This window comes from Mastomys coucha, unplaced genomic scaffold, assembly GCF_008632895.1.
Source record: "Mastomys coucha isolate ucsf_1 unplaced genomic scaffold, UCSF_Mcou_1 pScaffold23, whole genome shotgun sequence".
In the NCBI taxonomy this organism is placed as follows: domain Eukaryota; kingdom Metazoa; phylum Chordata; class Mammalia; order Rodentia; family Muridae; genus Mastomys; species Mastomys coucha.
The window spans coordinates 93,064,651-93,090,317 of NW_022196906.1; the positions used below are offsets into that span (position 1 = coordinate 93,064,651).

The following is a 25,667-nucleotide window of genomic DNA, read 5'->3' on the forward strand; positions in this document are numbered from 1 at the left end:
CTGGCTGTCCTGGAACTCACTCTGTAGACCAGGCTGGCCTAGAACTTAGAAATCCACCTGCCTCTGCCACTGCCCGGCTTCATTCTATCTATCTATCTATCTATCTATCTATCTATCTATCTATCTATTATCTATCTATCTATCTCCTCTCCTCCCTCCCTGTGTATGTGTGTTATATGTACTTGTATGTTACATATATATGTGTATATGTATACATACATACATACATATGTATGTATGTATGTATGTATGTATGTATGTATATATAGACCAGGCTGGCCTCAAACTCAGAAATCTGCCTGCCTCTGCTTCCCAAGTGCTGGGATTAAAGGCGTGCGCCATCACTGCCCGGCCTAAAGCACTTATTGCCTGTCTGGATTTTAACTGACATATTTGCCTAAATGTTTTCTGTGCTTAGTATGAAGATCTAAAACTCAGCATGCCAGAATGGGTAGGGCAGGGGTTGAGGAACATGCTGAGCGCACCAGTTCAGGGAGTCAGGAAGCCCTGGGGAGTATGGCTCTGTGGGGGACCAGAGACCCAAGTTCACACAGCCAAGCACGTGTCCTTTGGTCCTCTCGCTTTGGTGGACACCCCTGCCAAGCCAGCTTTCTTCAGAGCCCATGATACATCTTTGTCCATTCCCGGCCATGGCTGGAGGCACAAAGGTGTAAGTCTGGGCCAACTGAGGGTAGATGGAAGAGAACTGGCTGGAAACAGTCAACTAGGACTCCTGGGGAGTACTGGAGATCTGGGATCTGACACTTTGGTCTCAGCTGACAGAGCGCTGGGGATAGTTCTAGAAGGGACCGAGCCCAGATCACAGGCGGCTTCTGTGAAGCAGCCTCCCTGGGAGGAGCACTCCAGAGACCCTACCCCCACCCCCGGGCTCTGGAGACAGATCCTGGTTCCACTGTTCATCAGCTAAACATCCTCTGGAACATAACTCACCTCTGCTGGGACCGTTTCTTCATGTGCAAAATGGAGACAATGACATGACCATTAAAACCCCAAACTAATAATTCCAAACCACCAGCTTCCCCACCGTGAAGATGAAAAAGGTCTAACCTGTGACTGGCCTACCAGTGTGTTCATTCTTACACTCCTGTAATCATCCCTCTTAACACACTCATTAGGAATCCCGCGCCTATCTCACCTGCCAACAAATTCCAGCTGTGTCCTCTGTTTGTTTGTTTGGCTTTTTGTGGCGGGGAGGTAGTGACAGGAGGCCTGGCTGTTGTTTAAGGAGTGTTATAGAACAATGTTACCCATTCCCCCCCAACCAGGCGCAGAGGCTCAAACTATGGTGGGCCCCATGGAGGCCCTTTGCGTCTCTGAGCGTGTCTGAGGACTGGAACGCTGTGTTGTCTTCTGCCAGAATCAAGGTCACAAGGCCACCAGAGGGGCCATCGGTATGCTCCTGTCTGCACAGAAGGACCTGCAGAGGACGACTGGAGAGCGTCAATAGGTTCTTGGTTTAGCCCTATTTTGTGGACAATGAAAATAACTGTCCATGCTTCCCTGCTTTATTAAACAGTCTGCAGAACACACCCAACCCTCCAGTCACTGCATTCTGTTGAGGTGTGGTGGCACCTCAGAAGACACTGGGTCTCTTCAACAATAAAGCTTTGATACTGGCTTGGTAGCTTAAAAAGCTTTATTTTATTATTGTGGTGTGAGTGTGTGTGGGTGTGTGTACGTGTGTATGCAGATGCACAACTTAAGGAGTTCCACCACATGGATCCTGGGTATCTAAAGGCCATCAGGAGTGGCAGCAGGTATCTTACTTGCTGGGCCATCTAAGCAAGCCTCAACTCAGTAACTGGAGGATCTGAAATTAGCTTGTTATGTTATGACACTGCCAAACAGGCAGAAACTGGCTTCGGTGCCGCCCGTTACCTTCAGGTTGTAAGGGCAGCCCCTCATGGTGGCGTTCACCACACATGGGGCACCATGCACGCACGCACTTAATGAATACCTGACTATTTCTTTGGCTTCTGATGGGGCTGAAGTCCAGTTTTAAGATCTGATCATGTTCTCCTGTGGGGCCAGGTAGCTTTCAGTTTTCACTGAGTGGCTGGCTCAGTCACCCTTCTTCTGAGGGATTTAAGATTTCAGTAAAGAGGAATTCAGGACCCTGTGATGTTACCATACATGTATGGCAATCGATGACCATCCTGTGAGCTGGCCAAGTCCAGGCACACCCCAGAAAGGAAAGGCTGTGCTCTCTCTTTCACACCACGAGGAAAAGGCCAGCACTTTTTTGCTGGTCTTCTCCAGAGGCTCAGTAACTTCTACAGAGGCTGCAACTCCTGTGGTTGCAGGCTCTCAGCAGGCAGTTTGTTCTCAGAAGCCAGCTCTTCACCGAGGGCATTATATTCTGTCTCCATAATCTAAGAACTCTGTTGAGCACTGTGTTGGTTCTGAAAAGGATGGGCCAGGCTTTCATGAAAAAGGCATGGAAACGTGGTGTAAAGTTCCATGATCTTAGGTCACCTCTGCTATGTACCCGCATGATATTCCTCAGGCTCTGGCCCAGGCTCCCTCATGACACTGAGCACAGTGAGGCCATGCTCTTTTTTGTGCATGGGCTTGAGAGGCCTACCATGTTATGGCTTCCACACAACAGGCATCAGTATAGCTCCAAACTACCTGTAAAGGGTGTGTGGGGGTGGGGGGGTAAACCTACCTGGCAGCTACCGCATCTCCCCCAAAGTCAGGATGCCAGGGGGGGCTTATCTCTCGCAGGAGGAGAGCTGGAGCAGTCAAGGCCTTTAAAAGCAGGAGAAAGAAGGAAGAGTGGGTGGGGGTGAGGCCTAAGGGCGAGAGGTTTGCATTAGTGACCTGAGCCCCTCTCAGGAGACAACTGCACAGTGCAGTCATGGTGACACACCCCTTTACTGCTCTGGCCTTGAGGATGTTGTGGGCTCAGTCTTGTGCTGTGTTGAAGAATCCTAAGATCCACGGCTTAAGAATGGAGTTTGGAAAGGGGCTCCAGGGAGTGGCTGTTAATGTCAGGCCACTCTTTGTGGACTTGGTTTGGCACCCCTAACAGAATCAGCCACGGGCAGCTTTTGGAATGGACTTTTAGAACTCTTTTATTTCCTTTGTTCAAGTGCCTGATGGGAGGTGGCAAAGGGGTGGCTCCACTCTAAGGGCTGGCTGTCGCCTGCCCTCCATGACAGCCCCACTGCCTGGCAACATCCCACAGCTGCAGACAGTCGGTGGCTCTGCCATCTACACTGTGGCCCTTACAGTCCCCCCTCAGTTCTCCCTGAGGATGGGACCTGAGGCAAAACTTGAAACGGATAAGCCTTTGCTCGGAGATCAGGGTGTGCCAGGGGCAGGGTGAGGCAGATGTACCCCAGAGTCCTGGAGTGACAGTGTCCCCTTCCTTAGGCCTTGCACATTCTCTCTAGGGAACTTATGAAAGAAGGGGTCACCTGATCCTCAACCTACAGTCGTTTTGAGCACCCCACCGTTTCATACCTCCAAAATTCTCTTCCCTTACCACCCACCTCTTTGTCCTCCTTCTCTGTCCTCAGGCTCAGGGGCAGGTACCCCTGGCTTTCTATTTGCAGTGAGGCCTTGAACTGGGAACTGTGGTAAGGGTTAGATCCAGAAGGCAGCACAGAAAGGAAGTGTGAAACACCTGTGTGTCCCTAAAGAAGGACAGCAGTTGGTCAGTTGACAAACTCAGTCTGACTTAGCAGGTGGTGGTAATGGTGATAAGAGGGGTGGGTGAAGAGGAAGGAACAGTATAGCAAGTCGGGGCTGGGGGTGGGGGGTGGGGGGGCTTCTAGGCGGCTGGGAATGGGCACCTACAGAGTCTGCAGACCCTCCCAGGGGTCAGAGAGAGGAGCCCTCAGGTCAATGTGGGTGTCTCTGAGAGCCATCACTGGCTTGAGGTATTGGCTTCCTGTTCTGCAATGCAAAACCACCTCATAGCTCTTCACTTACCACAAAGCACAGCCTCTCAGAGCCGGTCCACACTCTCCTGCCATCTCCTAATGTTCTGGTCACTAGGAAAACAGACTCCTTTAAAGAAGTTGCCATGACTTTTCTTGGCTTTTATTAGCACGTGTTAAAATCATATTATCCAAACACTACCAGAAGAACATGGATTGTTCTGAATAAAGTGCTGAAGGAAAAAAATGCAACTTATTAAATTTGACATTCTTTTCTAGTTTATAAATTGTGGGTTACAATCAGGGCACAAAGGGAGAAACAGAATGCAGCATTAGAGCCAGAAGCTTCGTTAAGAACTCGGGTGTAGACATAAGACCACAGCCCACTCTCCCCTGTTCCTCGCTGACCAAACACTGCACCTACACACAGCAGCACACAGCTTTGCTTTAATAAATACATTTCCCTTCATTCAGATCAGAAAAAATTAATTATAGTAAAGCACTTTTTATGTGACCATTGCTTATACCCACAGGCAAGATTTATGCACAGAGTTCAAGGCGTCTTCAGCCCTCTCATGCTATTTGGGTTCACGATTGTCTCAGCAACATGTTACTGGTTTCATTATAGTTACTGGTACTTTCTAAAACCAATGCTGTAGCATCCTGTTACAAAGCTATCGGTGGTTGCAGTCTCAACATGAGCAGCTGCAAGAAGCGCCGCTTCAGTCCCAGGTTTTCTCACATTAGCACTCTGATGTCTGTACAAAACCCAAGTTCTGTTGTGACAGCTTTTAAGGTCAGTGATGTTCTAGAAAAAACAACTTGGATATCTCTGTGTTTGTATCTTGGGTGGCCATATGGAGGACAGGAAGCATTGCATTAAATACAACATTTAAAAAACATTCATTTGCAATCAACCGGACTTAAGTCTTCCAAGGAAGGTGAAGGCTGGTGACAGCCCAGCTCTGGGGTGAGCAGCCCCGTAGGGAGTGGCTGGCAGGAGGGTGTGGGCCCCAGCGGCTGGACAGGCTGCACATACTGCCCATCATGCCTCTGACCTCCTGGTCAAAGGAAGGAAGGCAGGCTGCTCGTTCCTATCTCTGCTGAGTTCAATTTGAAGGGACCAGAAATGGAAGCAGTTGTGCCCACCCCCAAACGCATTTCAGTCATCATGGGGAGAGTCTCCTCCCTCTCCTCAACATGAAGTATTTCAGCTTCATCCAGGGAAAGACTTCCTATTCCACTCCAGGCGAGCACAGTGCCCGGCAGTCCCCAGCTGCGCACAGCCTTTGCTGGGACACTTATGAAGCCGTTTCTTTCTAGGACATGTTTGCAGAACCAGCTTGTCTTCCAGCGACACACGCTGCTGTAGGAAGCACTTGGTCATCTGGCTTGTCTCCAGGAAGTAGCCACCCGCTCTCCAGGTTTGCTTTGAGACCCTGCCAGATGCTGCCACACTAAACGATAGGATTGTAGGGATGCTGGGTGGCTTTTGGGCCCCAGTCCTGTCAAAGGCAGCCCACTAGGTCCTCGACAGGCTTCCACTATCAGCCTCTCTCCCTTTGATGTTTCAAAGCCTACAGTGATCGTCCCTCACTTTGCTCTATCCCACCCTCCTTCTGACTTGGAAGCCTGAGAACTTATTGAATTAGGCTAGAAAAAAACAAAACAAAATAAAACAAAACCCAAAGGCTTTGTACCTGCTAATATTGATGGCAGTAAGATGCTACCTCACCATCTGCACAGCACCATGTACAGTGCCTGTTATTCAGGCAGACTGTAGCCAACTTTTTCTTTGTCTTTTTTGTCTTTTTTTTTTTTGTTTTTATAAAGAAAATCTATGTAAGTTGAGGTTCAGAAATGCATATATTTTTTTACTTACAAATATTCATCTGACCAAAATTCAACATAACTTTTATGGAACACTAAACAATTGTTTGCTTTTAAAATAACATTTCATTCAAACTGTATATAATTCAGTAAATTTTTTTTTTTATACAGCAAGCAATGCTTAAACCCTGGAAAATCTGTAGAAAAGAGATTTTCACACAAAATAAGAAAAGAAAAATCTGAGGTATCCCTCACCCACACGGTCATTCATTCTGACTCCTGTGCACACACACACATACACACACACATACACACACACACACACACACACACACACACACACACACACACACACACACATCATTCTTGCTCACAAAGTGGCTGCAGCATAGGCAAAAAATTGTAGGTCCAAAGGAAATGATTGATTGTTCTAATAAAGAGTCCAGGTAGCTCAGAAAAAAAACAAAACAAAACACAACAGTCCTCTGAGGAAATTACTACCTCAAAAAATGTTCTCAAGATGAATTTGAGATCTAAGCTTACTAAACTGCTTTGCAAAACAGCTCCCTGCAGTCCAAGGTGACGTGTGCAAATAGAAGGAGTCAAATGAGGCTAGCTCCTGTAGTTCCTTTTACAAAGGTGTGGGGTGCTCGCAGGTGCCCAGGGCTCTCCCGTCACGCCAGGTACTGCTGCAGCGCCGTCTTTGCCCTGAAATCACAAAGCTCCTGTTAGCTACCACCTCACAACCGCAACTGTGGTGGCAGGTGGGGTGGGGGTGGGGGACCCTTGTGGCTAGCGGGAGTTGGGAGTGAGCTGGGCTGAACCCAGCTGAACACCTACTTTATGGGGCAGAGACCTACGGTGACCAGACATTTTTCTCCTTGGGCTTCTCTTGAACAGCTCTTCTTACTCTTGAGCCTACTGTTTGCTTGTCAACATTCCACACACACTGGCATGTACTAACAGTCTGCAGTCTTCCTAGAGCTGAGATGGGTCTGGAATTCTGCCTTATTCTTAACTGCCATGATTTTATGTAGTAATGCACAGGACTAAGGGAAGGCCCTGGGAGGCTGACGAAAAGGTGCTGAGGCACATGAAAAGGGGCCATGAGCCTGTGGGGGTCAAGCTGCCTCCTGGTCAAGCAATCTATAAAGATCCAACCACGGAGTTAGGAAGTCCAGTTTTAGAAATGGTTTCTGCCTAGCTTACAGAAAGGAAAGGCTGGGTTAAAAAAAAAAACAAAACTGGCTAGCTGCTATTAGCTGATGAAAGTGGTTCTAAGGAGACGAGGCTGATGCTAAATTAGACTCAACTACAGCTGCTACAGTAAGCGAAGGGTATAGTCGTAGAGCTGTTTGTTTTCTTGTGTGTGTCTGACACAGAAGCTCACTCTCTCGAATCTATGATGGACTCACACTCATTATGTAGCCTGTTTGGCCTTGAACTTGGAACAATCTTCCTGCTCTCCCAGTGCCGGGATCACATGTTAATCTACAGCGTCTAAAGTAGAGCCCAGGAATTGCCTCGCCTAGCTGACAGACTATTGTGCCATGTCATTACGCACACATAGGCATTTTAATCAAAACTCTGCGTTAGTCTTTAAAACTATCAATTGAGCTCCTATGGTGGCACTAGAGAGGAGGAGGTAGGAGGGGGATCATGAGTCCCAGGCCAGCCTGGGCTACAAGGTGAAGCACTATCCTCCCACCTAAATAACCAGGGAACCTGGTGATTCGATCGTCAGATCTTTGTAGATCTAGTGTGCTGTCTGGTTACCTGAGGCCCCAGAGTGCATGCTTATTGTGTTTGTACTACCTGCTGTCTAAGGAGTCTTTCAAGACCTGTGGGTTAGAGGGCCAACAGGCTGAGTAGCTCGCTCATTTCTTGTTTTCTTCCCTGAGGCAGGGTCTTGCCACATAAGCCAGTTTGTACTGCAGTCCAAGCTGGCCTCAAACTCCTGATCCTCCTCTCAGCTTCCTAGGTGCTGAGATCACAGGTGGACATCCCCATTCCCAGACGGCTGCCTTTTCTTTTAATAGAGGTTTGTGTTCTAAGTATAAAACTTATGTGCCATGTAAAGTTGGGGAAATAGTACCAAATTGGCTTAAAGTAGTACTGGCTAGACCCCAAGCCTATTCTGTTTATGTTGACGAGGCCTTTCTTTGTACTCTGGACTCTAGGGACTCTGTTTTCTATTTCCGACGAGTCTGAGCGAAAGTCCCAGTTAGCAGCCGGCCTTCAGTCAGGAGAGATGGGCTAAGTGTCCACCATCTGAGCCAGTAGCCCTGGAGCGCAGACAGAGGCTCCAGCCTGCAGGGCATGGCTCGATGTAGTTTGCCTTTGGTCCTAGGCTCATCTGATGGGCACTTGGGCTACAAATGCCTCAGGCTCATCTATATAACCTATGGAACAATAAGCTTCAGGAGGCAGAAGCCCTGCCTGCTCTGTATGCTTTGGGAAGTCTAGAAGATCAAATTACTAGACAACATGACAACTGCAATGGTGTGAGAGTTGTACAGCTAATACGGCAGCAGAGATGCTGGCATGGTCACCCAGGAGACACAGCTTCTTAGAATGGGGAGTTCTGAAGGGAGACTAGCTGCCTCTGCACATTTCTGCCTTTGCTTTCAGGACAGCTACATGGTTGTATGGCTGCCTATCTCTGTCCCTTCTGCTCTCTTGCTACCATAAATGTTGGGGGTCTTAGTTCTCAGTTCTTGGCACATCTCTCTCATTCTGTGTCTCCTTCAGTGACTACAGCTACGGCTTAGAACCCCATTCAAATCTACATCCCCGTCACATTTTTCTGAGTCCTTAGACATCAAACAGTCATCCTAGAGTCGGCATGTCCAAACAAGAACTAATTCTGTCCACCCCAAACTAACTCCCTAAGTGCACAGCATCTCAGTAAGCATAATGCGCTCTGCTCAGTTGCTCAGGTTAGACCCGGGCAACGTCTTGTTCTAAGACGCCATATTAAGTCTGTAAGCAATTCCTGCAGGCCTGCTTCTGTCTCCTTTGCTCAAAGCTATCCAACAACTTCCTTTCAGAACCCTGAATAGAAAAGTCAACATCTTCACCAAGAGCCTTACAAAGAGCCCACAAAACTCTCTGAGCTCTGCTCAATCCTGGCTCCTTCCCCCATGATCACACCCCTTCATTCCCTTTCCCTGGTTCTACTCCTCCTCTTGTATATCCCTCAGCGTATGAAATTCACCCTGTACCTCAGGGCCTTTGAACTGGGCTCTCTGCCTGCAATAGTCTCCCTCGAAACTCTGTAGAGAGGACTCTCTCATTCCAACCAAGCCCGTGATGAGCTGTCACACCCTCAGAAAGACCTTTTTTGACTACAGGATATGAAAGAAATGATCCTCATTCGTTGTCAGACCTGCCATCATCTGACATTAGCTGTTTAGTGTCTGACTGAGGATCTAAGGTGTATGTGAGCATGGACTTTAAGTCATTCACCTTTTTATAATCAATGCCCAGAACAGTGAAGTTACTGGGGTAGAGAGTAGGAAAATAAAGTGAAAATACCAAACAATGGAGACAGGAAGGAAGACAGGGAATGAAGATGAAACACATGGGACAGCATGTGTAATGCCTGAAAGTGTGACCTTGTAAGCAAGTGACTACATCATAGGGTGGGCATGAGACAGGCACACGTGAAAGGCAGAGCCACAACATGAAGGCAAGAGGGATTCTGAGCGATCTTTAGAGAGTATGCTCCCTGCTGTTATTCTTAGAGGCAAGCAGGAATATGAAGGCTGTCGTAAGAAAGTATAGGAAAAGCATCTCTTGGTGAGCGGGGGTTCAGCTTCGGGGAGCTATCCTGAGGTTGGCTGGATCTCTGACTCTACCTCTTGCCTCTCCCAGGAGTGATGAGCTCCCTAGAAGAGGGGCTCCCTCTTGCAATGGCATAAGGCAGAGCTCAGTGAGACTCTGAGCCAATGAGTCTCTGTGCTTCCCTAAGATGCCACATGCATTTCTATTTTAATGGTCAAGGGAATACAAGGGAGCAATCTCTGGACGCTCTTCATAACCACTAAGATGGCCCAAATTAATATTCACTCAGAGTACAATGAGTGTTCACATCTCAGATGTCACAGCTGCACTAGTGAGATGACAATGGGTAAAGTTGCTTGATGACAAGTGTCATATGAGTTTGACTACCATCTCTACATCCACATGGAGGAGAACCAAGCAAGCTGTCTTCTGACCTCTACACATGTGGCATGCTGCACATACGCCCACCCGTTCCATACATAGAATAAATAAACGTTAAAAAAAAATCAAATATCACGGCTGGTTCACACAGAAAACGAATGAAGCACAACAATCTAAGCATTTCAAAAGGCTGGCCACATGGGTTACTAAAACAGCTCAAACCCTTCACAACACAATGGAGGGCAGCCCGAAGCCAGGCCCTTTTTACGTGGATACTCACTTGTCACAGAGGTTTGAGTCTGCCGACTGACTCAGTTTGTGTAGAATATCTACAATCCCCATGTCACGTAATTTATCCTGGCGTTCCTGTGAACCTAAAACATTGATACTACTAGATTACTGGGACCATGATGCATGACAAACCACAGTCTCTGGCAGAACACACTTTTCCTATTCTGTGTTTTCCAGTCCTTGGTCCTCCCAGCATGTGCCGCCCTCTGACAGCACCGTGGCCTTTCTAATTCCATACTGCTCTGCTTCACCTTCCCTTTAGATGACTAGCCTGAAGCCTGGTCTTGATGTTTTGAGCCACATGCGAATCTTGGTATCAAGGCCTGTGGGTTAAGGAAGGAAGCCTGGTTTTGCTTCCTTCCACTTTGTTCTGTAATGTTCTGAATGCAAAATACATGAACCTCCCTGGGCTTTCTTCCCCACTGAATGGTTAGTAACTTGTGCACGCACCACCCTCTCTAACACAGGAGCCTGGTATAGACTGTCACAGTAGCAAGATGACTCTGTAATACTGAGAACCAGCTGGTCCAAGTGTGCAAGGTACACTCCAAAGCCACTTCTGCTTCCCCTATGTAAAACTGGCAGTCCAAAATTTTCTTTGGAACAAACCTCACCAATATCTTACCTTCCTCTTCATTCCATATGAGGTTTGATATACAAAACATAGCGGCAAGCTGCAGTTTGACATGTGAATGACCCTATTGACAGAGAAAAGGAAGAAAAATCAAACTGGGTTATCTTACTGCACATCATTTTCCTTGTGACATACTACAGGTTATTCCATGAGCCAAAAGCCACAAACCTGAGGAGCTATAAAGTTAACATCAAAGAGGGTAAAGGCCAGGCTAACAGCAATTGATAATGGAGGGAAATCTGGCCAAGATTGCAGCCCTTGCCAAAAGACAATAACATTTTAAAAACTCATCCAGTGGCCAAACAGAATGGTTCTTGAGGCCACGGGGGGAGAAGTCTGCACTTTCAACACATGTTCCCTGAAACAAAGGTACCTAACAGCTCTACATTGTCAACCAGCCGTGCACTCTCAGGCCCTGGCATCAGTGAGCTGGGTACCTAACATGTCATGCTTTCAGTCTCTAGCAGGTGATGAACAGGATGCGGACTTCACATTAGCTCTTCAACAATTGTCTTCAACAATTCTTCCGAGTTAGGAAACGAAGCTATGGTCAGGAGGCTCATGAATGACCGACCAGCTTTAAGCACAAGCTATAAGTAGTTTACTCTCCTGATACTACTTCTGAAAATAAGAATGATATAATGTTTTTGGCTTCTGGAATAATAAAGTTAGTCTTTTTTCTAAAAGAATATCCCAAAGGACTAGATCATTTGTGACCTGACATATCACATGTCACAAGTAGGACTAAGGAGCCTTATTCTCTAACACACTAAGGAGACTTATTCTCTAACACACTAAGCAGCCTTATGTTCTAGCACACTAAGGAGCCTTACGCTCTAGCATACCAAGGAGCCTTACGCTCTAACACACCAAGGAGCCTTACGCTCTACCACACTAAGGAGCCTTACGCTCTAGCATACTAAGGAGCTTTACGCTCTAGCACACTAAGGAGTCTCGCTTGCTTTCCAGGAAGTACTAGGTGCTTCGTCTGGTTAAGTTGGATTGTTTATCTTTACAGAATGCTTTCTCATAAACTCAAGAAACAGGAAGTAACCTTTAGATTACTTCCTGCTTGCCCATTTTAAAGGTTTTTAAATGAGGGCTGGAGAGACTGTTTGTTAAGCAGTTAAGAGCATTTGCTGTCTTCCAGAGGACCCACATTTGATTCCAGCACCCTCACAGCAGCTCACAGCTGCCTATAACTCCAGTTCCAGGGGATCCAATGCACTCTTCTGACCTGTGTGGGCACCAGGCACACATTTGGTACTTATACACACACTCAATCACATGCATACACATAACCTTAAATAAAGAAATACACTGAAAACAGAAGCCCTTAAATAATTAATATACATCTGAAAGAACACCAACTGCATGGTATGCTCAAGGATTTCTGGCAGATTTATCCCTGCAGGCAGGACTACACACAGAGACAAAACAAAGGACTGGGCGTGGCTTCCTCTACCAGAAGTTTTTGGCGAGTGACTCTTCTTTTGTCGACGGTTTTAAAGAAATATTCAGTTTGTGCACATAAGCCAAAAGAGAATAAAACCTGGCCTCTGTGGCCAGCGTCAGACTGACTGAGTAAACTGAGCAAATGAGTATTTACTGCTGAGAATCAATCTGTCCTTGTTCACTAACGAGGGAGGGAGGCTGGAGGGAAGGAACTTAACTGCTGAGCGCACACTCGAAGATCTCTGTGAACACGGCAACATTAGCTAGACCTATGAAAATCACGGGGTTGTGAACTCCAAACGGAAAACTTCTTGAGGGGGTCTGATGAGCGCACAGTCTGTAAATAGTTTACTCTCCTGATACTGCTTATGAAAAGAAGGATGACAGAATGATGGAGCTTGTGGGCTCTTGTAAGTTAGACTAGGGCCTTTGGTTTTCACTCTGCATTCAGAGGAAACTTCTGAAGGATTTAAAGACACGAGGTCTGGGCCACAGTTTTAAAGGATTGTTTTGGTTGAGGGGAAATAGAGTGCAGTTCTGGAGGCCACCACAGTCAGATAGGCCATCAGACAGGATGGACTCCAGTTGGGGAGGTGGCAATAGGTAGATGTAAACAGATTCAAAACCAGTTTTTGAGAGAGGGTTCACAAGACTTGCTGATAATGTAGACAAATGTATGGACAGGACTGAAAAAAAATCAGCCCTGCATCTGATTTGAGCACTGGAGTAGATGGCAGAAAAGACAAGGGCATTACCAGTTCAAGAGGAGGAGACATGTCAGCTTAGGAGAGACACTGACTTATAAAACACAACCCCAACAGGCCCTTGGATAGCATGCGAAGATGCTGAGTAAGCAGGAGGGTACCAGGTGAGAGTCCTGAAGGGAAGCCCAGGGTTCCGATACACCTTTTAAAATAACTGCCAGAGATGGAAAGCAAACCATGGCACAGATGAGTCTCTGCTGGGCCTGTGGCTTTCCTCCATCTTAAACATAAGAGTAACTTTAAAAAGTCTGGCTTTCTCATATCCCAGATTTTTATTAGACTCTTGGGAGGACCAGGATAGCAGGCTGTGAAAGCTCCCTAGGAGGCTCTACTGTGAGGCCAGAGCTACAGACCAGCAAGGCCGAGAGCAGACCTTCACTGGAACAGGGGATGTGAGAAGGATGGAGCCAGAGTAAGGAGGTTGGAGCAAATTTGGAGGCAAGAAAGGAGCAAGAATATGCAGAAGATACTTTTGGGAAAAAGGGCTTTGAATAGCAGTGGGGAAACGGATGGACACCTGATGACTCAGCGAGCAGAGGAGAAGAAGTGAGGCTCCTTCCTTCCAGTGCTGTGGACTGAGCCCAGGGGCATATGCACTGGAGATGTTCTACCACTAAGGGAACTTCTAAAAGACAGAAGACACTACGTGGCAATGAAAAGACAAGGGCATTACCAGTTCAAGTTATAGGTTTTTACTCAACAAACACTGAATAGGTATTTGGGCCAGGTACCGTAAGGATGGTAGATACAGACTGTGCACATAACTGACTCAGTGCTCGCTTTGATGGAGACAGTAGATGCACATAGACACATCACTAAATCGACTAAACTGCTCTAAGGAGAACAATACTATAACAGCTCACACAAGAAGGCCCCAGAGATGAAGTACCAGATGAAGGGTGAGGAGTCGGGCAAAAAAGTGTCCCTGGTGGAGAAGTCAGAACAGATAAAGGATCACAGGCAGAAAAGATTGTGGTTTCATTTAGGAGCTAGAATGGAGTCATGAAACGGATCAGCAGTAGTGTGAGTGGGTCACACAATATTTGGGCCAAGAACTTGACTCAAAGGAGCTAGGGTGTGGGGGCATATGGATTTTGTCTTCTGTTCTTTTAGTATATCGAACAGTAAGATAACACAAAGTGATGGGGCTGCAGGATTAAGCATAAAAGACTAAGGAGAAAGTATGACCTTATTCAGGGGAGAATGAAGGCATAGCTTACCAGAAAATCAGTGAAGGACACAAGACAGGGATTATAAACAAAAATCATCCAGTTTGGTTCTGTGCTTTTAATTATCAGCTATGAAATGTCCAGCAAAGAGAAGGCAGTTTTGCTGGAGGAAGGGCATGGGGAGACAAACCTCATGGTTACAATGCTGCTGTGAAAATGGACACAATGAAGAAAGATGGGGGTATTTAGCATTAGATGAGGTGCTAACCTGGCAGTTTCCCTTGGTGAAAGTGACAGAGCAGTAGGTGGCAGGCTGTACTTGGAATTAAGCATGTCAAGGAAGCAGGGAACCAGGAGGCTAGAGGGCTTATCACCACGGGGTTGAGAGACCTGAGGGAGACAGGACTGAGGAGAACCAAGAGCTCAAATCTTCAGTAAGAGAGAGGCAGAGGGTAGACGGGAGCTGGGCAGGAGTGCTAACAGGGCTGGCAGCCTGTTTCTAGGAGCTGGGCTTGCTTTCTACTTTAGTATACAAACTCTGACTTTGTTACGTTCTTCTTTCTGCAGTTTGTTTGAGCAATAATGCTCCAGCCCTTGTTCTGGTTCTGCAGTTAAGAGGGGCTGAGGCTTACCATGTAATATTTGATTTTCTGGAGGATGTCATCATTGGTCATAATAAGCTCTTTTGCTGTTGTTCCATCTGCAATGTTGGCTAGGATGCACAGTGTCTGGAAAAGAACAAAGAGCCAGTGATCAAGAAAGCTCCCTCGAGGATAGAGGGATAGCTCAGTGGTTAAGAACATGTGCTGCTCTTGTAGAAGACCGAGCTCTGGTTCCCCCAATCCACATGGTGCCTCAGAACAACCCTTAACTCCAGTTCCAGGGGATATGATACCCTCTTGTGACCTCTGTGGGCACCAGGTACAAGCATGGCATGTATATACATACACATTCAGTCAGAACACTCATACACATAAAATAAAATTTAAAAAGAAAGTTCCCAGATCATGGGAAATCTCTCATCGGAAAGCACACAGCTTTTCATGAGTTTTATCAATGCCCTGATTCTCATCTCCTGTCATTACTGCCAAACAAAGTGACCACAGCCAAGAAAAGTGTATCTTATGCAAACAAGAACTCAAACACTTCAGTGGTTTCTTGCTGGGCTTTAAGCCACAGCTGTGCCATCACATTAATGTTACTGACTAGCATACGTAAGAGCCTGGGTTGGATCCTGGCACTTCCAAATTCCTACTACAAAGACAATACATTTAGAAACTCATTTCTAAGAAGACCCTGTGACTGATCCCAGCTTTCCTCAAAGATGCAGCCTCTTTGCTGGAAGCTTCCTAGGAGCTGCAACCCCCCTTCCTTCCCCAGGTCTCCATCTGTAACTTGCTCCCAAGCTCATGACTGGACCTGTCTACATGCCACATTGGCTATTACAATTAGAACATGTTGATGGTTAAGAAGATGCATGTGTAAAGGATCCTGGTCTAGGTTGTCCTGATGAAGAGACTGGAGGGGTCTAGGCAGCTGGTGGGACAGGGCATTTTGACAGGGCTCTGGCAAGTGGAGATTCTGCTCAGTAGAAGAGACCATGCTTAGCAGATGCTCCCTTTTCTGCAGCAGGGTTAAGGTAAGGCAAACGGACTCTGGCAGGGAAATCAATACAATGCCAGATGGAGCCCAGCCCAAACATCTTCTGCAGGGCGTCTGGGGAGATGGGATTAAGTTACCTAACTTTGACACTGTTACTAAACAACTGTATTTCACTGAAGCAAAAGGGAACCAAGGAACCAGAAGCTGCTGGGTACTATGAAGGCCAGGGGAGCCTTCCAAGAGGGAGCAACATGATTCTGAAGCACGGGCTCTAACAACAGCTGAGGACGGGCACACATGCAATTTCTTCCAGCCTAAGCCTGTTTCTTTATTGAAGGATGAAGCTGTTTTCTTCCTGAGGCCCAAGACCTCAATGTCTTGAGGGGTCTGTGACTTTATTTCCCTTTGACTGACACATGGCTGTAACTAGATTAGTAGGGAGTAAGATATGAAGTACAAACCAAAAATGGCTGCCTCTGGGGTACAAGAGAGAGAAAACACGACTTCCATAATTGAAGGCCTAAGCAGGTAGTAGGGAAAAATTTAATCTTGGACAGCTGGATCATGATGAACTGTGAAAGTAATGGCTTGAGGAAGATGCATTGGTGTGTGACAGATTAGCAGACAGTTTCCTAAGGAAAGCAGCAACAATGGATTTGTACTTAAAAAACAAGGTATTTCCTTCTGATAAAAGAATTACTATTGGAGTGTTTATTTGGCAGGTTGATGTGAGTGGATGTGGCACAGTGCATATGTGAATCTCAAAGGACAAATGTGTGGGGTCAGGTCTCCTTCTAGGGTTGCCAGAATTGTGAAGCAAATACCTTTACCCTCTGGACAATGTCAGAAACCTTCTGCTTGTGTGGTATGTGTGTTTACTTGTAAAGCTTCACTATGTATCCCAGGCTGACCTTGAACTTACAGCAATATTCCTGCCTCAACGTTCCAAGCATAGAAATTAGGGGCATTCCATTTAACTTATGGGGTAATGGAACAGAGGCTGGTAGCAACTGATTTCAAGGGATTCAAGTTCAGAACTGTGGAGCAATGGCTGTTTTGCCCACATTCTGATCTCAGTTCAACAAGACGACAGGGTAATCGCATGTAAGGAGTAAGTATCCAACCCTTTTTTTCTCCTCCTACTCGTGTGTTTCCATCCAGATCTGTTGACACCCGATGCACTAATGCAGGCACACTGGAAACATGTGCCTTCCTTCATTTCAGCTCTTCCTTTGTTGTGCTGATTACAAAATGAATCCACAAGCCATATAAGTGAAGTCCTAGGTGTTGGTGAGATGATCCTCCCTAAACAGGCAACACCAGAATTCACTAGGACGAAGCCAGATAAATGCCAAGAGCAAGGCCAAGCAATATGTAGAGAGGAGAAGTCTGGAGGGAGCAGGGAGGAGGTAGAATACGTAGAACCACAGGTTCAATCCCTGTGTCTTGTTTGCCCATTTCTCCTCAGAAAGTCTCAGACTGAGCTGGCCAGAGCAGCTTAATAGGAAATCATGAAAATTGCTGACTAGGAACGAGAATTTTAAAAGGCCAAATCTTTTTGGGGAGAGGAAGAAACATAAGCATGTTAAGCCTCACTGTGGAAGAACTACCCCTCTCTTACATACTCAAGAATATAAAGGAAAATTATAGAAGACACCTTCAGTAAGACAGATGAGTAGTTGATTTTTTTTTTTTTTGAGCATCAGAATAGGTCTATGAGCCTCAAACAGCAGCAGCAACAACAACAAAAACAAACCAAAACAAAATCCAAAACCTTACTGTAAATATTTCTATAGACACAAGAAAATAAAAAACATTCAATTAGTTCTTGAACTAAGACAACTCAAGATATGAATTAGGCAGCATGATAAAAGCTACACATATAGAAACATGCACGCATGCACACACTAGTGTGCATAACCCACTAGCATCAACAACTGAAAATCACTAAAACAAAGCTGAGATTGGCAAACTGTGGCCTGTGAGCCAACCTGACACCTGGTCTATTTGAAGATGGAGTTCTGCTGAAGCACAGCCATTATCCCTCCTGCCAATGGCTGCTTGGGAGAGCGCACTCGTAATGAGTTTCAACAGCTGCAGAAAAACTAACTGGAAAAAAAAAATTCAGTATCTATTCATTGGTAGTCATACACTATGTAAAAATTTTCTTTTTTTAAATAAAGAGGATCTATCAAAAACCTATACCTCTCATACTCAATGGTGAAAGAATATTTTCCTCAAATACTGAGAACAAGGGAAATATGTCTATTTCTATCAGTTTTCTCTGATAGCACTTAATAGAAAGAATGCAGAGCCTTGCAAAAATGAAAGTCCTATCCTGCCCTTTACAGAAAGTTTACCAACTCTGATATAGAGGACAGAAAAATAGTAAAAATGAAACGGAAGACAATCTTTGAAAAGATCAATTAAGCTTCACCAGTTAGGCTCATCTGTAAAAAAGGTATGACAACATATGGAACAAGAGAGGAAGTGGTTTCCACCTTTAGTCCCAGTACTTGGAAAACTGAGGCAGGAAGAATACCATGCATTTGAGGCCACTCAGGGCTACAAAGGGAGTTCTGGCCTAAAGTAAGTTAAGACTCGTTACTGCCTCGCCTTTTCCCCACACAGGAGGGCAACACCATAGAACACTGCTTACTTATAAAAGGTAATAAGGGGACATGATAATCAATTTTATGGCAATAATATGAAAATTCAGATGAAATAAAGATTTCCTTGAGAGACTTATGATGTCATATTTTACTCAAGAAGAAACAGCCTTGAATAGTTCTCTTGTTAAAGAAATTGGATTTTGAGTTAAACACTTCCACAGAAGTAATATTAGAGCCCAGGGACTTCACTAGAACAGTCTGCCAAAAGTGAAGACAGATCATGGTATTAGCTCACCACAAATTCTTGCAGAAGTTGGAGACACCACTCCCACCTCCTTCCCCAAGCCCAGCAGAGCCTTTGGTTTGCTTTCTTCTCACTGCTGTCTTTTACAAGTCACCGTGAGCAGAAGTGCCTCACATGCTGGGTTTTGAATCTGGTTTCTTTACCCACTGTCCCAGCTGCTAATCAGTTCTCCGCAGTTTTCCAGAACTTTCTTGAGTGTCATCTGCTTTGTTTCTGGTTTCTGGTGACTATGAATAAAAATTCTCAAATATGGACAGGATTCCTGTGAAATAGGCTTTTTCATCTTATATATGAATGAATACCTAGGATAGGACTAGGGAGCTGTGTGGTAACAACTGGACCTCTGTACTGTGGATTCCACTTCCACACATGGAAAAATGCTGGAGGAAAAACTTTTTGTACTGAGTGTGTATATATATCTTCCCGTCATTATTCCTTAGACATACATACATACATACATACATGCATACATACATACATGCATGCATACATACATACATGCATGCATACATACATACATGCGGTAGTATGGAGCACTGACATTGTTACACAAGAAGTAAGTCCGATTCTTTCGAGTATACAGGAGGATGTGTGTAGATTATATACAAGTACTATAACCATTCATTTTATATATGGGACAGGAGAACAGAGACTCTGGGACCACATGCTGAGAAGGGGGGGACCAGTCATGCACGGATACTGAGAGTGACAGTATGCTAACCTTGTAAGAAAATGTCATACCATTTTTCAAAGTGTGCCATTTTGCACTCTCAGTGCATGCTTCCTAGCAATTGTACAAATGGCCATCTAAAAATAAAAATGGTTGCCACTCTAGGGCTGGTGACATGGCTCAGACCTACTTGCCACTACGATGGACCACGTGAATTCCACACCTGAAACCCACACGTAGAAGGAAAGGACTGATTCCTGCTTGTCCTCTAGCCTCACAAGCATGCCCACTCCTACACAAATAAGTAAATAAATGTAACAATGTTTTTCAAAACGCTTGTCATTCTAAAGGACTTGTAATGGCATTTTATTGTGGAGTATCTGTTGTAGGTTGTTTTCTTTTTGTTCTGAAATATTCCTGTAGCTTTTGAACACAAGTCATTGTGTCCAATGAGTTCACACAGTGATTTCCCTCAAGTGGGCTGTCTTGCTGACTCTTGCTTTTAAGAGTACACTCCACAGAGTAGAAGTTTCATAGCTAGATGATGATCAATGTACCTTTCTTGAATGCTATTTTAATGGTTATACCATACAAATTTCATTTTTTCTACTATACTTTAAAAGTTTTATAACTTTACTGTATGAATTTATGAATACAATTTTATCTAAGGTGTGATATAAAGTTTAACGTTAATATTTTTTGGCTTTTAAAAAAACTGACATCTTTTCCCCACCGAATTCCCTCAGTCACTCTATAAATTATTACAAACCATACACACGTATCTATTTGCAGACTTTCTAATTAGTTCTATCTTTGTGCTGATGATATACTGTCTTGAGATTTTATATGTCTTAATCAGGTAATAGGGAGTTTCCACGTGTTTTTTGTTTGTTTGTTTTCTGTTCCATTTTAATGGAATTGGCTATTCTAGTTCTTTTTACTTTCCAGAGATTTTCGGAACTGAAAGACTTTGGTAATTCACAACTATAACACTTCTTTATTCTGGGCTCACGACTGGGATTATGCTGTTTGTAGCCATTTAAGGAAGCCAACATTAACATTTTATATTTTTCTGTTTACTTAATTCTTAGTTCTATTGTTGTTAGAGTCTTAGAACTTTCAGAACACAGAGCCTCTGAGATTTAAACCTAAGACCTTTGTTTTCTCAAGCTAGTGCAAATGTGGTTTTTAGTATTATTACTAATCCCTCACTGCTTAATTGTGGAAAAAAACCTGTCTATATTGTCACCTCACTTAACTTAGTTCTAGATGTTTTTACAAAACAATTAAGCCTATACGTAGCTCTTCACGTCTGGGGAACAGCTCTGCTTCATCCTTTCCAATCTGTGTGCCTTATTTATTCTGCTTGCCATATTCCAGTGCCCTGTTGATTGGCAGTGATATGACTGGACAAACTTTTCTTCTTTCCAATAAAAGGTCAAAAGTGGGTATATTCACTACCTTGACTGCAGTGGCAGCTTCACGGGTAAATGTACCTGTGACAAGTTATGCATTCTTCTGTACATTGCAAATGTATGCAGCTTAATGAATGCCCCAATAAAAGTAACTTCCTAGATATTTTTGAGGAGGACTGAAGTTCCAAATAACAACTACTTCTGGGTCATCTCCAAATTCTGTGAGTGTCCATACCTATACTAGTGTTCTGTGAAAGCACACTCTTCTGGGTCGTTTTACCTGTATCTAAACCCCACTTGGCCTTTATGACTTGCTTCTTTTCAGACTGGTGGAATTCTATCCAGGCAAGCTGTCTCTACACAGAATACATCAGTATACTTTGCAAGGAGCATTTTTTTGAACAGTGTATTTCTTTATTCTTGTATCCCAGTGGTGGCTTTCATTTCAACTACTTCCAGAGTTAAACTACTGTTCATCAAAGTTTACTTCCAAATTTTAAATTACCTGAGATGTTTGTCTCAAAATGACTTAGTCAACTCTTTCTTCCGAGATTAAATTCAGGCCCAGATCTCAAGTCCTAAGCTCTCTGACATCCAGGATGCTCCAATTCAGGAACTCAGAATAAGGTAACCCTCTGTAATGACACACACACATGCACACGTGCACACTCACACACACTCAAGGAATTTTGAACATTAACAGAGTTGTTTTTACAGTCAAGCATGTCTGGAAAGCAAATACAACTTCTAATTTAGATAAAGTTTAGAAACTGTAGACATTTACTCCCAACCGACTCCCTGATAATATAGCTGCTGTACTTTTATACTTTCCTTAAATATGTCTTATAGAAAATAACAGTGTACGCCGGGCGGTGGTAGCACACACCTTTAATCCCAGCACTTGGGAGGCAGAGACAGGCAGATTTCTGAGTTCTAGGCCAGCCTGGTCTCCAGAGTGAGTTCCAGGACAGCCAGGGCTATACAGAGAAACCCTGTCTCAAAAAAACAAAAAAAAAAAAAAAAAAAAAAAAAAAAAAAAAAAAGAAAGAAAAAGAAAAAGAAAATAAGAGTGTGAAATGGCAACCAAGAATAGAAGATACTGAAGAGTAAAGAAACCCAAACTGTCTTCAGGACAAGAACTTATCACTCGGGGAGTAGTGGGTTTGAGCTGAGAGCACAGTGACAGAGACGACAACTGTCAGGCCTTTCATGCTAAAGGAGGCTGTTCCTGCAGACAGGGGTCAGCACAGGTGGCATGGGACACAACCAAGAAATCTACAGACTCTGGCCATGTTCTCCTCTAGTCCAGGGAAGGAAATCACACAAGAAAAGAGAAGACAGGAAGCCTTCCAAGGCCTCCCTCTGTACTTACAGGCAGAAGGTTCTCCAGCACACGTACCTGTTCTTTGACTTCAATACTATGCTCCCCTTCCAGAATCAGAGTGACAGCTTGCATAATCTGCTTCCCGTGAGTGCTCATTATTTTGTCTATATGCTGTAAAACAATGGGAAACCCACAGTTACCATCTGGGAGACAAAGCAGAAGTCCACAGGATGTCTTTTTTTTTTTTCTGGTTTAGTTTATTGAGAGGGTCTCGTGCAGCTGATCCAGATCTTGAATTCTTGACAGTGCCCTACCACTGAGATTATAGGCTGTATAAACTACACCCGACTTACAGAACAGTTCTCATTACAAGATACACAACTGCTTCAAGCACAACAACACAGCACACAGAGCCAGATTCCAAACACCAGTGTTTATTGTTATTCTAAAGCTGTCCCTACTCTATGTGTATGTGTGTATGTTTATATGTGTGTATATATGTATACGTGTGCATGCATGTATATGTGTGTATATGTGTGTACGTATATATGTATGTCTGAATACTATAAAAAACTAACAGCACTGAGAATCAAGAAGCACAAAGAAAGGAATAAGAGCAAAAGACATGGAAACTATGCCGCAGGTCACTAGCATGGTCTTAGAGTGCAAGTGTGGTCAGGAGGACTGAAAAGACAAGGCAGGCAGAGAAGGGGCCTCCTGCTCTCCATCTACCTGAAAGTCACTGAGGATGATGGCCAGGGACTATCAGAGAATGCCCACAGTGACCCACTAACAAGGCTCCGCCTCTCATACTCTTTCATGCACCATTTCTCGCCACAGTGACATCAATATGTGAGTAGGTGACAGACGTGTTTGTGGAATGATATTGAAAGGAGTTTCAAAGAAGAAACAAACAGAGGCCTTAGAGACAATGATCTGGGCACAAGAGAAGACATACTCTGGTCAGCAAACCACATAACAGTAATGACAAGTCAAGGCAGGTACACATCGAACACAGAGAGAGGGAGCCCTGACAAGCAGATAGCGATGGCAGGTGGAGGATTATACAGGGTGGCAGTTCCCAGAGCACCCATTCAAGTGAGAGACCCATATGCGAACTTGCTTCTCTGGAATGATCAGCATTTTGCTTTCACTCACAGATGCTGAGCAATGCACTGAGCTCATATGGAATCATATGTTACTTACAGGCCGAGTGGAGAGGAGATTTCGAAGAAGCCCCAATGTCTTCATCAGCACATTCATATCAGAATCTGATAATAACCGGAAGAGCTGTTCAGTACTCAAACTTCGTAAAATATCTGCTTTTATTTTTTGTTCCGCCTGAAATGCCATATTCTGAAATGATTAAAGAAATTACATAAATCATGCTTATGGTCACTGTATTAAATTTTATTTTAGTAGAACTCAGAGCACAGAAGGAAGTTGGATTGGTCTAATCCACACTAATTTTCTGGGTCCTTTTCATCATCTATAGAGAGCCCTAACAACTACTCTTAAATATGCCATACAAGGAATATAATCACATACTGACACAGGCCTTTGAACACAAATCCACTTACTACCTTTGAGAACACCTTAGGGAACTCTCAATGGGTGGGTATGCTAATACGCCTGGCTATTAGCCTCTCAGAAGGCCAGTGGCTACTTTGTTTCTAATTTTTTAGTTCATATACTAGATTAGCTCAGTCTACTTCAAGCTCTATGTTGAAAGAAAAAATAGCAAATGCCAAATAGCACTTCATGAACAAAAATTTGCTATAAAAATTTCTTACAAGTTGGGGGTTTATATGTCAGTTATTGTCCTCTAGACAGGTATTCATAACTGAAACCTACCGAAGAGCAAGGTTATCAATGATACAGGACAGCATGACAGTCAAAATAACACTTGTTGGCCATCAGAGACCCAGGCCAAAGGTAACCCTACAGCTTTATGTTTTGTGAACAGAGGTGGTGAGGCTAATGATATGGAGACTGATTAGAATAAGACAGAATGCAGAATGAGATGGTTCATTTGGTGTCCAGCAACGAACCTGTGCAAGTCAGGGGGCCCTCAATCAAGTCCCACAGACTATTTAAGTGAGAGGTCTGGGGAGTAGGTCACATCCATGTGGACATACAGGATTCTGAGTATGCTCTCCTGTTGAAGGGAGCTCCTGAGACTGACGTGTGAAGGAACTGACACTGGGAGATGGGTCCTGATGTGGACGCAAAGCAAATGGATGGTGGTAGAAACTTTCAAGAGGCCTGGGGGCATTTTGAGAAGAGCTACAAGTTGTACTAAGGAGAAACATCACTAGGAAATAATCAGAGATTATTATTTCTGTCCCTAAGTTCTTGTCCATAACTCAGCAGACACAGCATGGACACACATCCCAGGCCCACTTCCCCACCAGTAAGGTAGATACAATACAAGAGAATGAACGAGAGCCGGACAGAGCCAGCAACAGGGCTTGGCTAGGTAAAGACAAAGAATTCATGACCCTCTCCAAAGTTGTCGTTACCTCTGATGTGTGTGCACACCCCTACTAAATAAATGTAATGAAATGTTGATTTTAAAACAGCAGTTATGGGCTGGTGAGATGGCTCAGCAGGTAAGAGCACCGACTGCTCTTCCAAAGGTCCTGAGGTCAAATCCCAGCAACCACATGGTGGCTCACAACCATCTGTAATGAGATCTGATGCCCTCTTCTGGTGCGTCAGAAGACAGCTACAGTGTATTTATATGTAATAATAAATAAATCTTTAAAAAATAAAATAAAATAGCAGTTATAAATATAAAGTACCCAGTTTTGGTCTGTTACACAGCAACTAAGTTGTAAATGCCCTTAATATGTTTTTGAAAGTCCATGAAGGTTCACTCCTTATAAAAATTCAATCATGTTTACTTTAATAATCTTGAGGAGAATGGTTCTGACCTCCTAACTGTTCAATCACTATGTGTTTGCCAAGGTAACTAATCTACAGCACAGGCTAAGCAGGTGATGCCTAGTTAGCTCAATTCAGCATTTCATAACAACTATCTTTTAAACCATGTGCACCATAAACATGAAATTTTATGCGTCAGAACAACAATTATTCTATGCCTTGGTTTACATCAATACAAGCAAGCATGAAATAAGCAGCTCCCAATGACCAGAGTGTATATGGAAGAACCCACACTTCTGTCCCTAGATGAGGGCATGCTACAGGACTAAACAACTCCTTTACAGCTCAACCCGAAAGATGAACATGGACTCTTTCAGGCCACAAGTCATGAGAAAACTGGACTGTGTTAGCTAATTTTTTGAAAAAGAAAATTCCAGATCATATGCCATAGTTAACAACTTTGCTAATGCCTCTGAATTTCCTGTAAGTTGTGACATTACAACAGTGAGACATACCATTAAAGCCCAAATCCCGTTCACTCGTAGAGCGGGATTTTCACTCTGTGTCAACCCACAAAGCAGCTCGACAGCTCCTGATTCCAAAATTGGCTGATTGGGAAAGAAAAAAGAAGACAGA

At 44.3% G+C, this 25,667-nt stretch overlaps 2 protein-coding genes across 6 annotated transcripts in view; one reads left to right on the forward strand and one right to left on the reverse strand.

Moving 5' to 3' along the window:
* Nme9 (NME/NM23 family member 9) overlaps positions 1–1,468 on the forward strand; it is a 24,915-nt gene extending 23,447 nt beyond the window's left edge. For all 3 annotated transcript variants that reach the window (XM_031345784.1, XM_031345785.1, XM_031345787.1), the window contains one exon: positions 1,287–1,468. In XM_031345784.1, the coding sequence (XP_031201644.1) occupies positions 1,287–1,348 (62 nt within the window). In that variant the 3' untranslated portion in view covers positions 1,349–1,468. The remainder of the gene's footprint in view (positions 1–1,286) is intronic.
* Positions 1,469–4,051: 2,583 nt separating this feature from the next.
* Armc8 (armadillo repeat containing 8) overlaps positions 4,052–25,667 on the reverse strand; it is a 94,574-nt gene continuing 72,958 nt past the window's right edge. For all 3 annotated transcript variants that reach the window (XM_031345782.1, XM_031345783.1, XM_031345781.1), the window contains 7 exons: positions 25,547–25,639; positions 23,352–23,501; positions 22,221–22,316; positions 14,851–14,946; positions 10,822–10,894; positions 10,186–10,279; positions 4,052–6,446 (listed from right to left, as the gene is read on the reverse strand). In XM_031345782.1, coding sequence (XP_031201642.1) covers positions 6,413–6,446; positions 10,186–10,279; positions 10,822–10,894; positions 14,851–14,946; positions 22,221–22,316; positions 23,352–23,501; positions 25,547–25,639 — 636 coding nt within the window. In that variant the 3' untranslated portion in view covers positions 4,052–6,412. The remainder of the gene's footprint in view (positions 6,447–10,185; positions 10,280–10,821; positions 10,895–14,850; positions 14,947–22,220; positions 22,317–23,351; positions 23,502–25,546; positions 25,640–25,667) is intronic.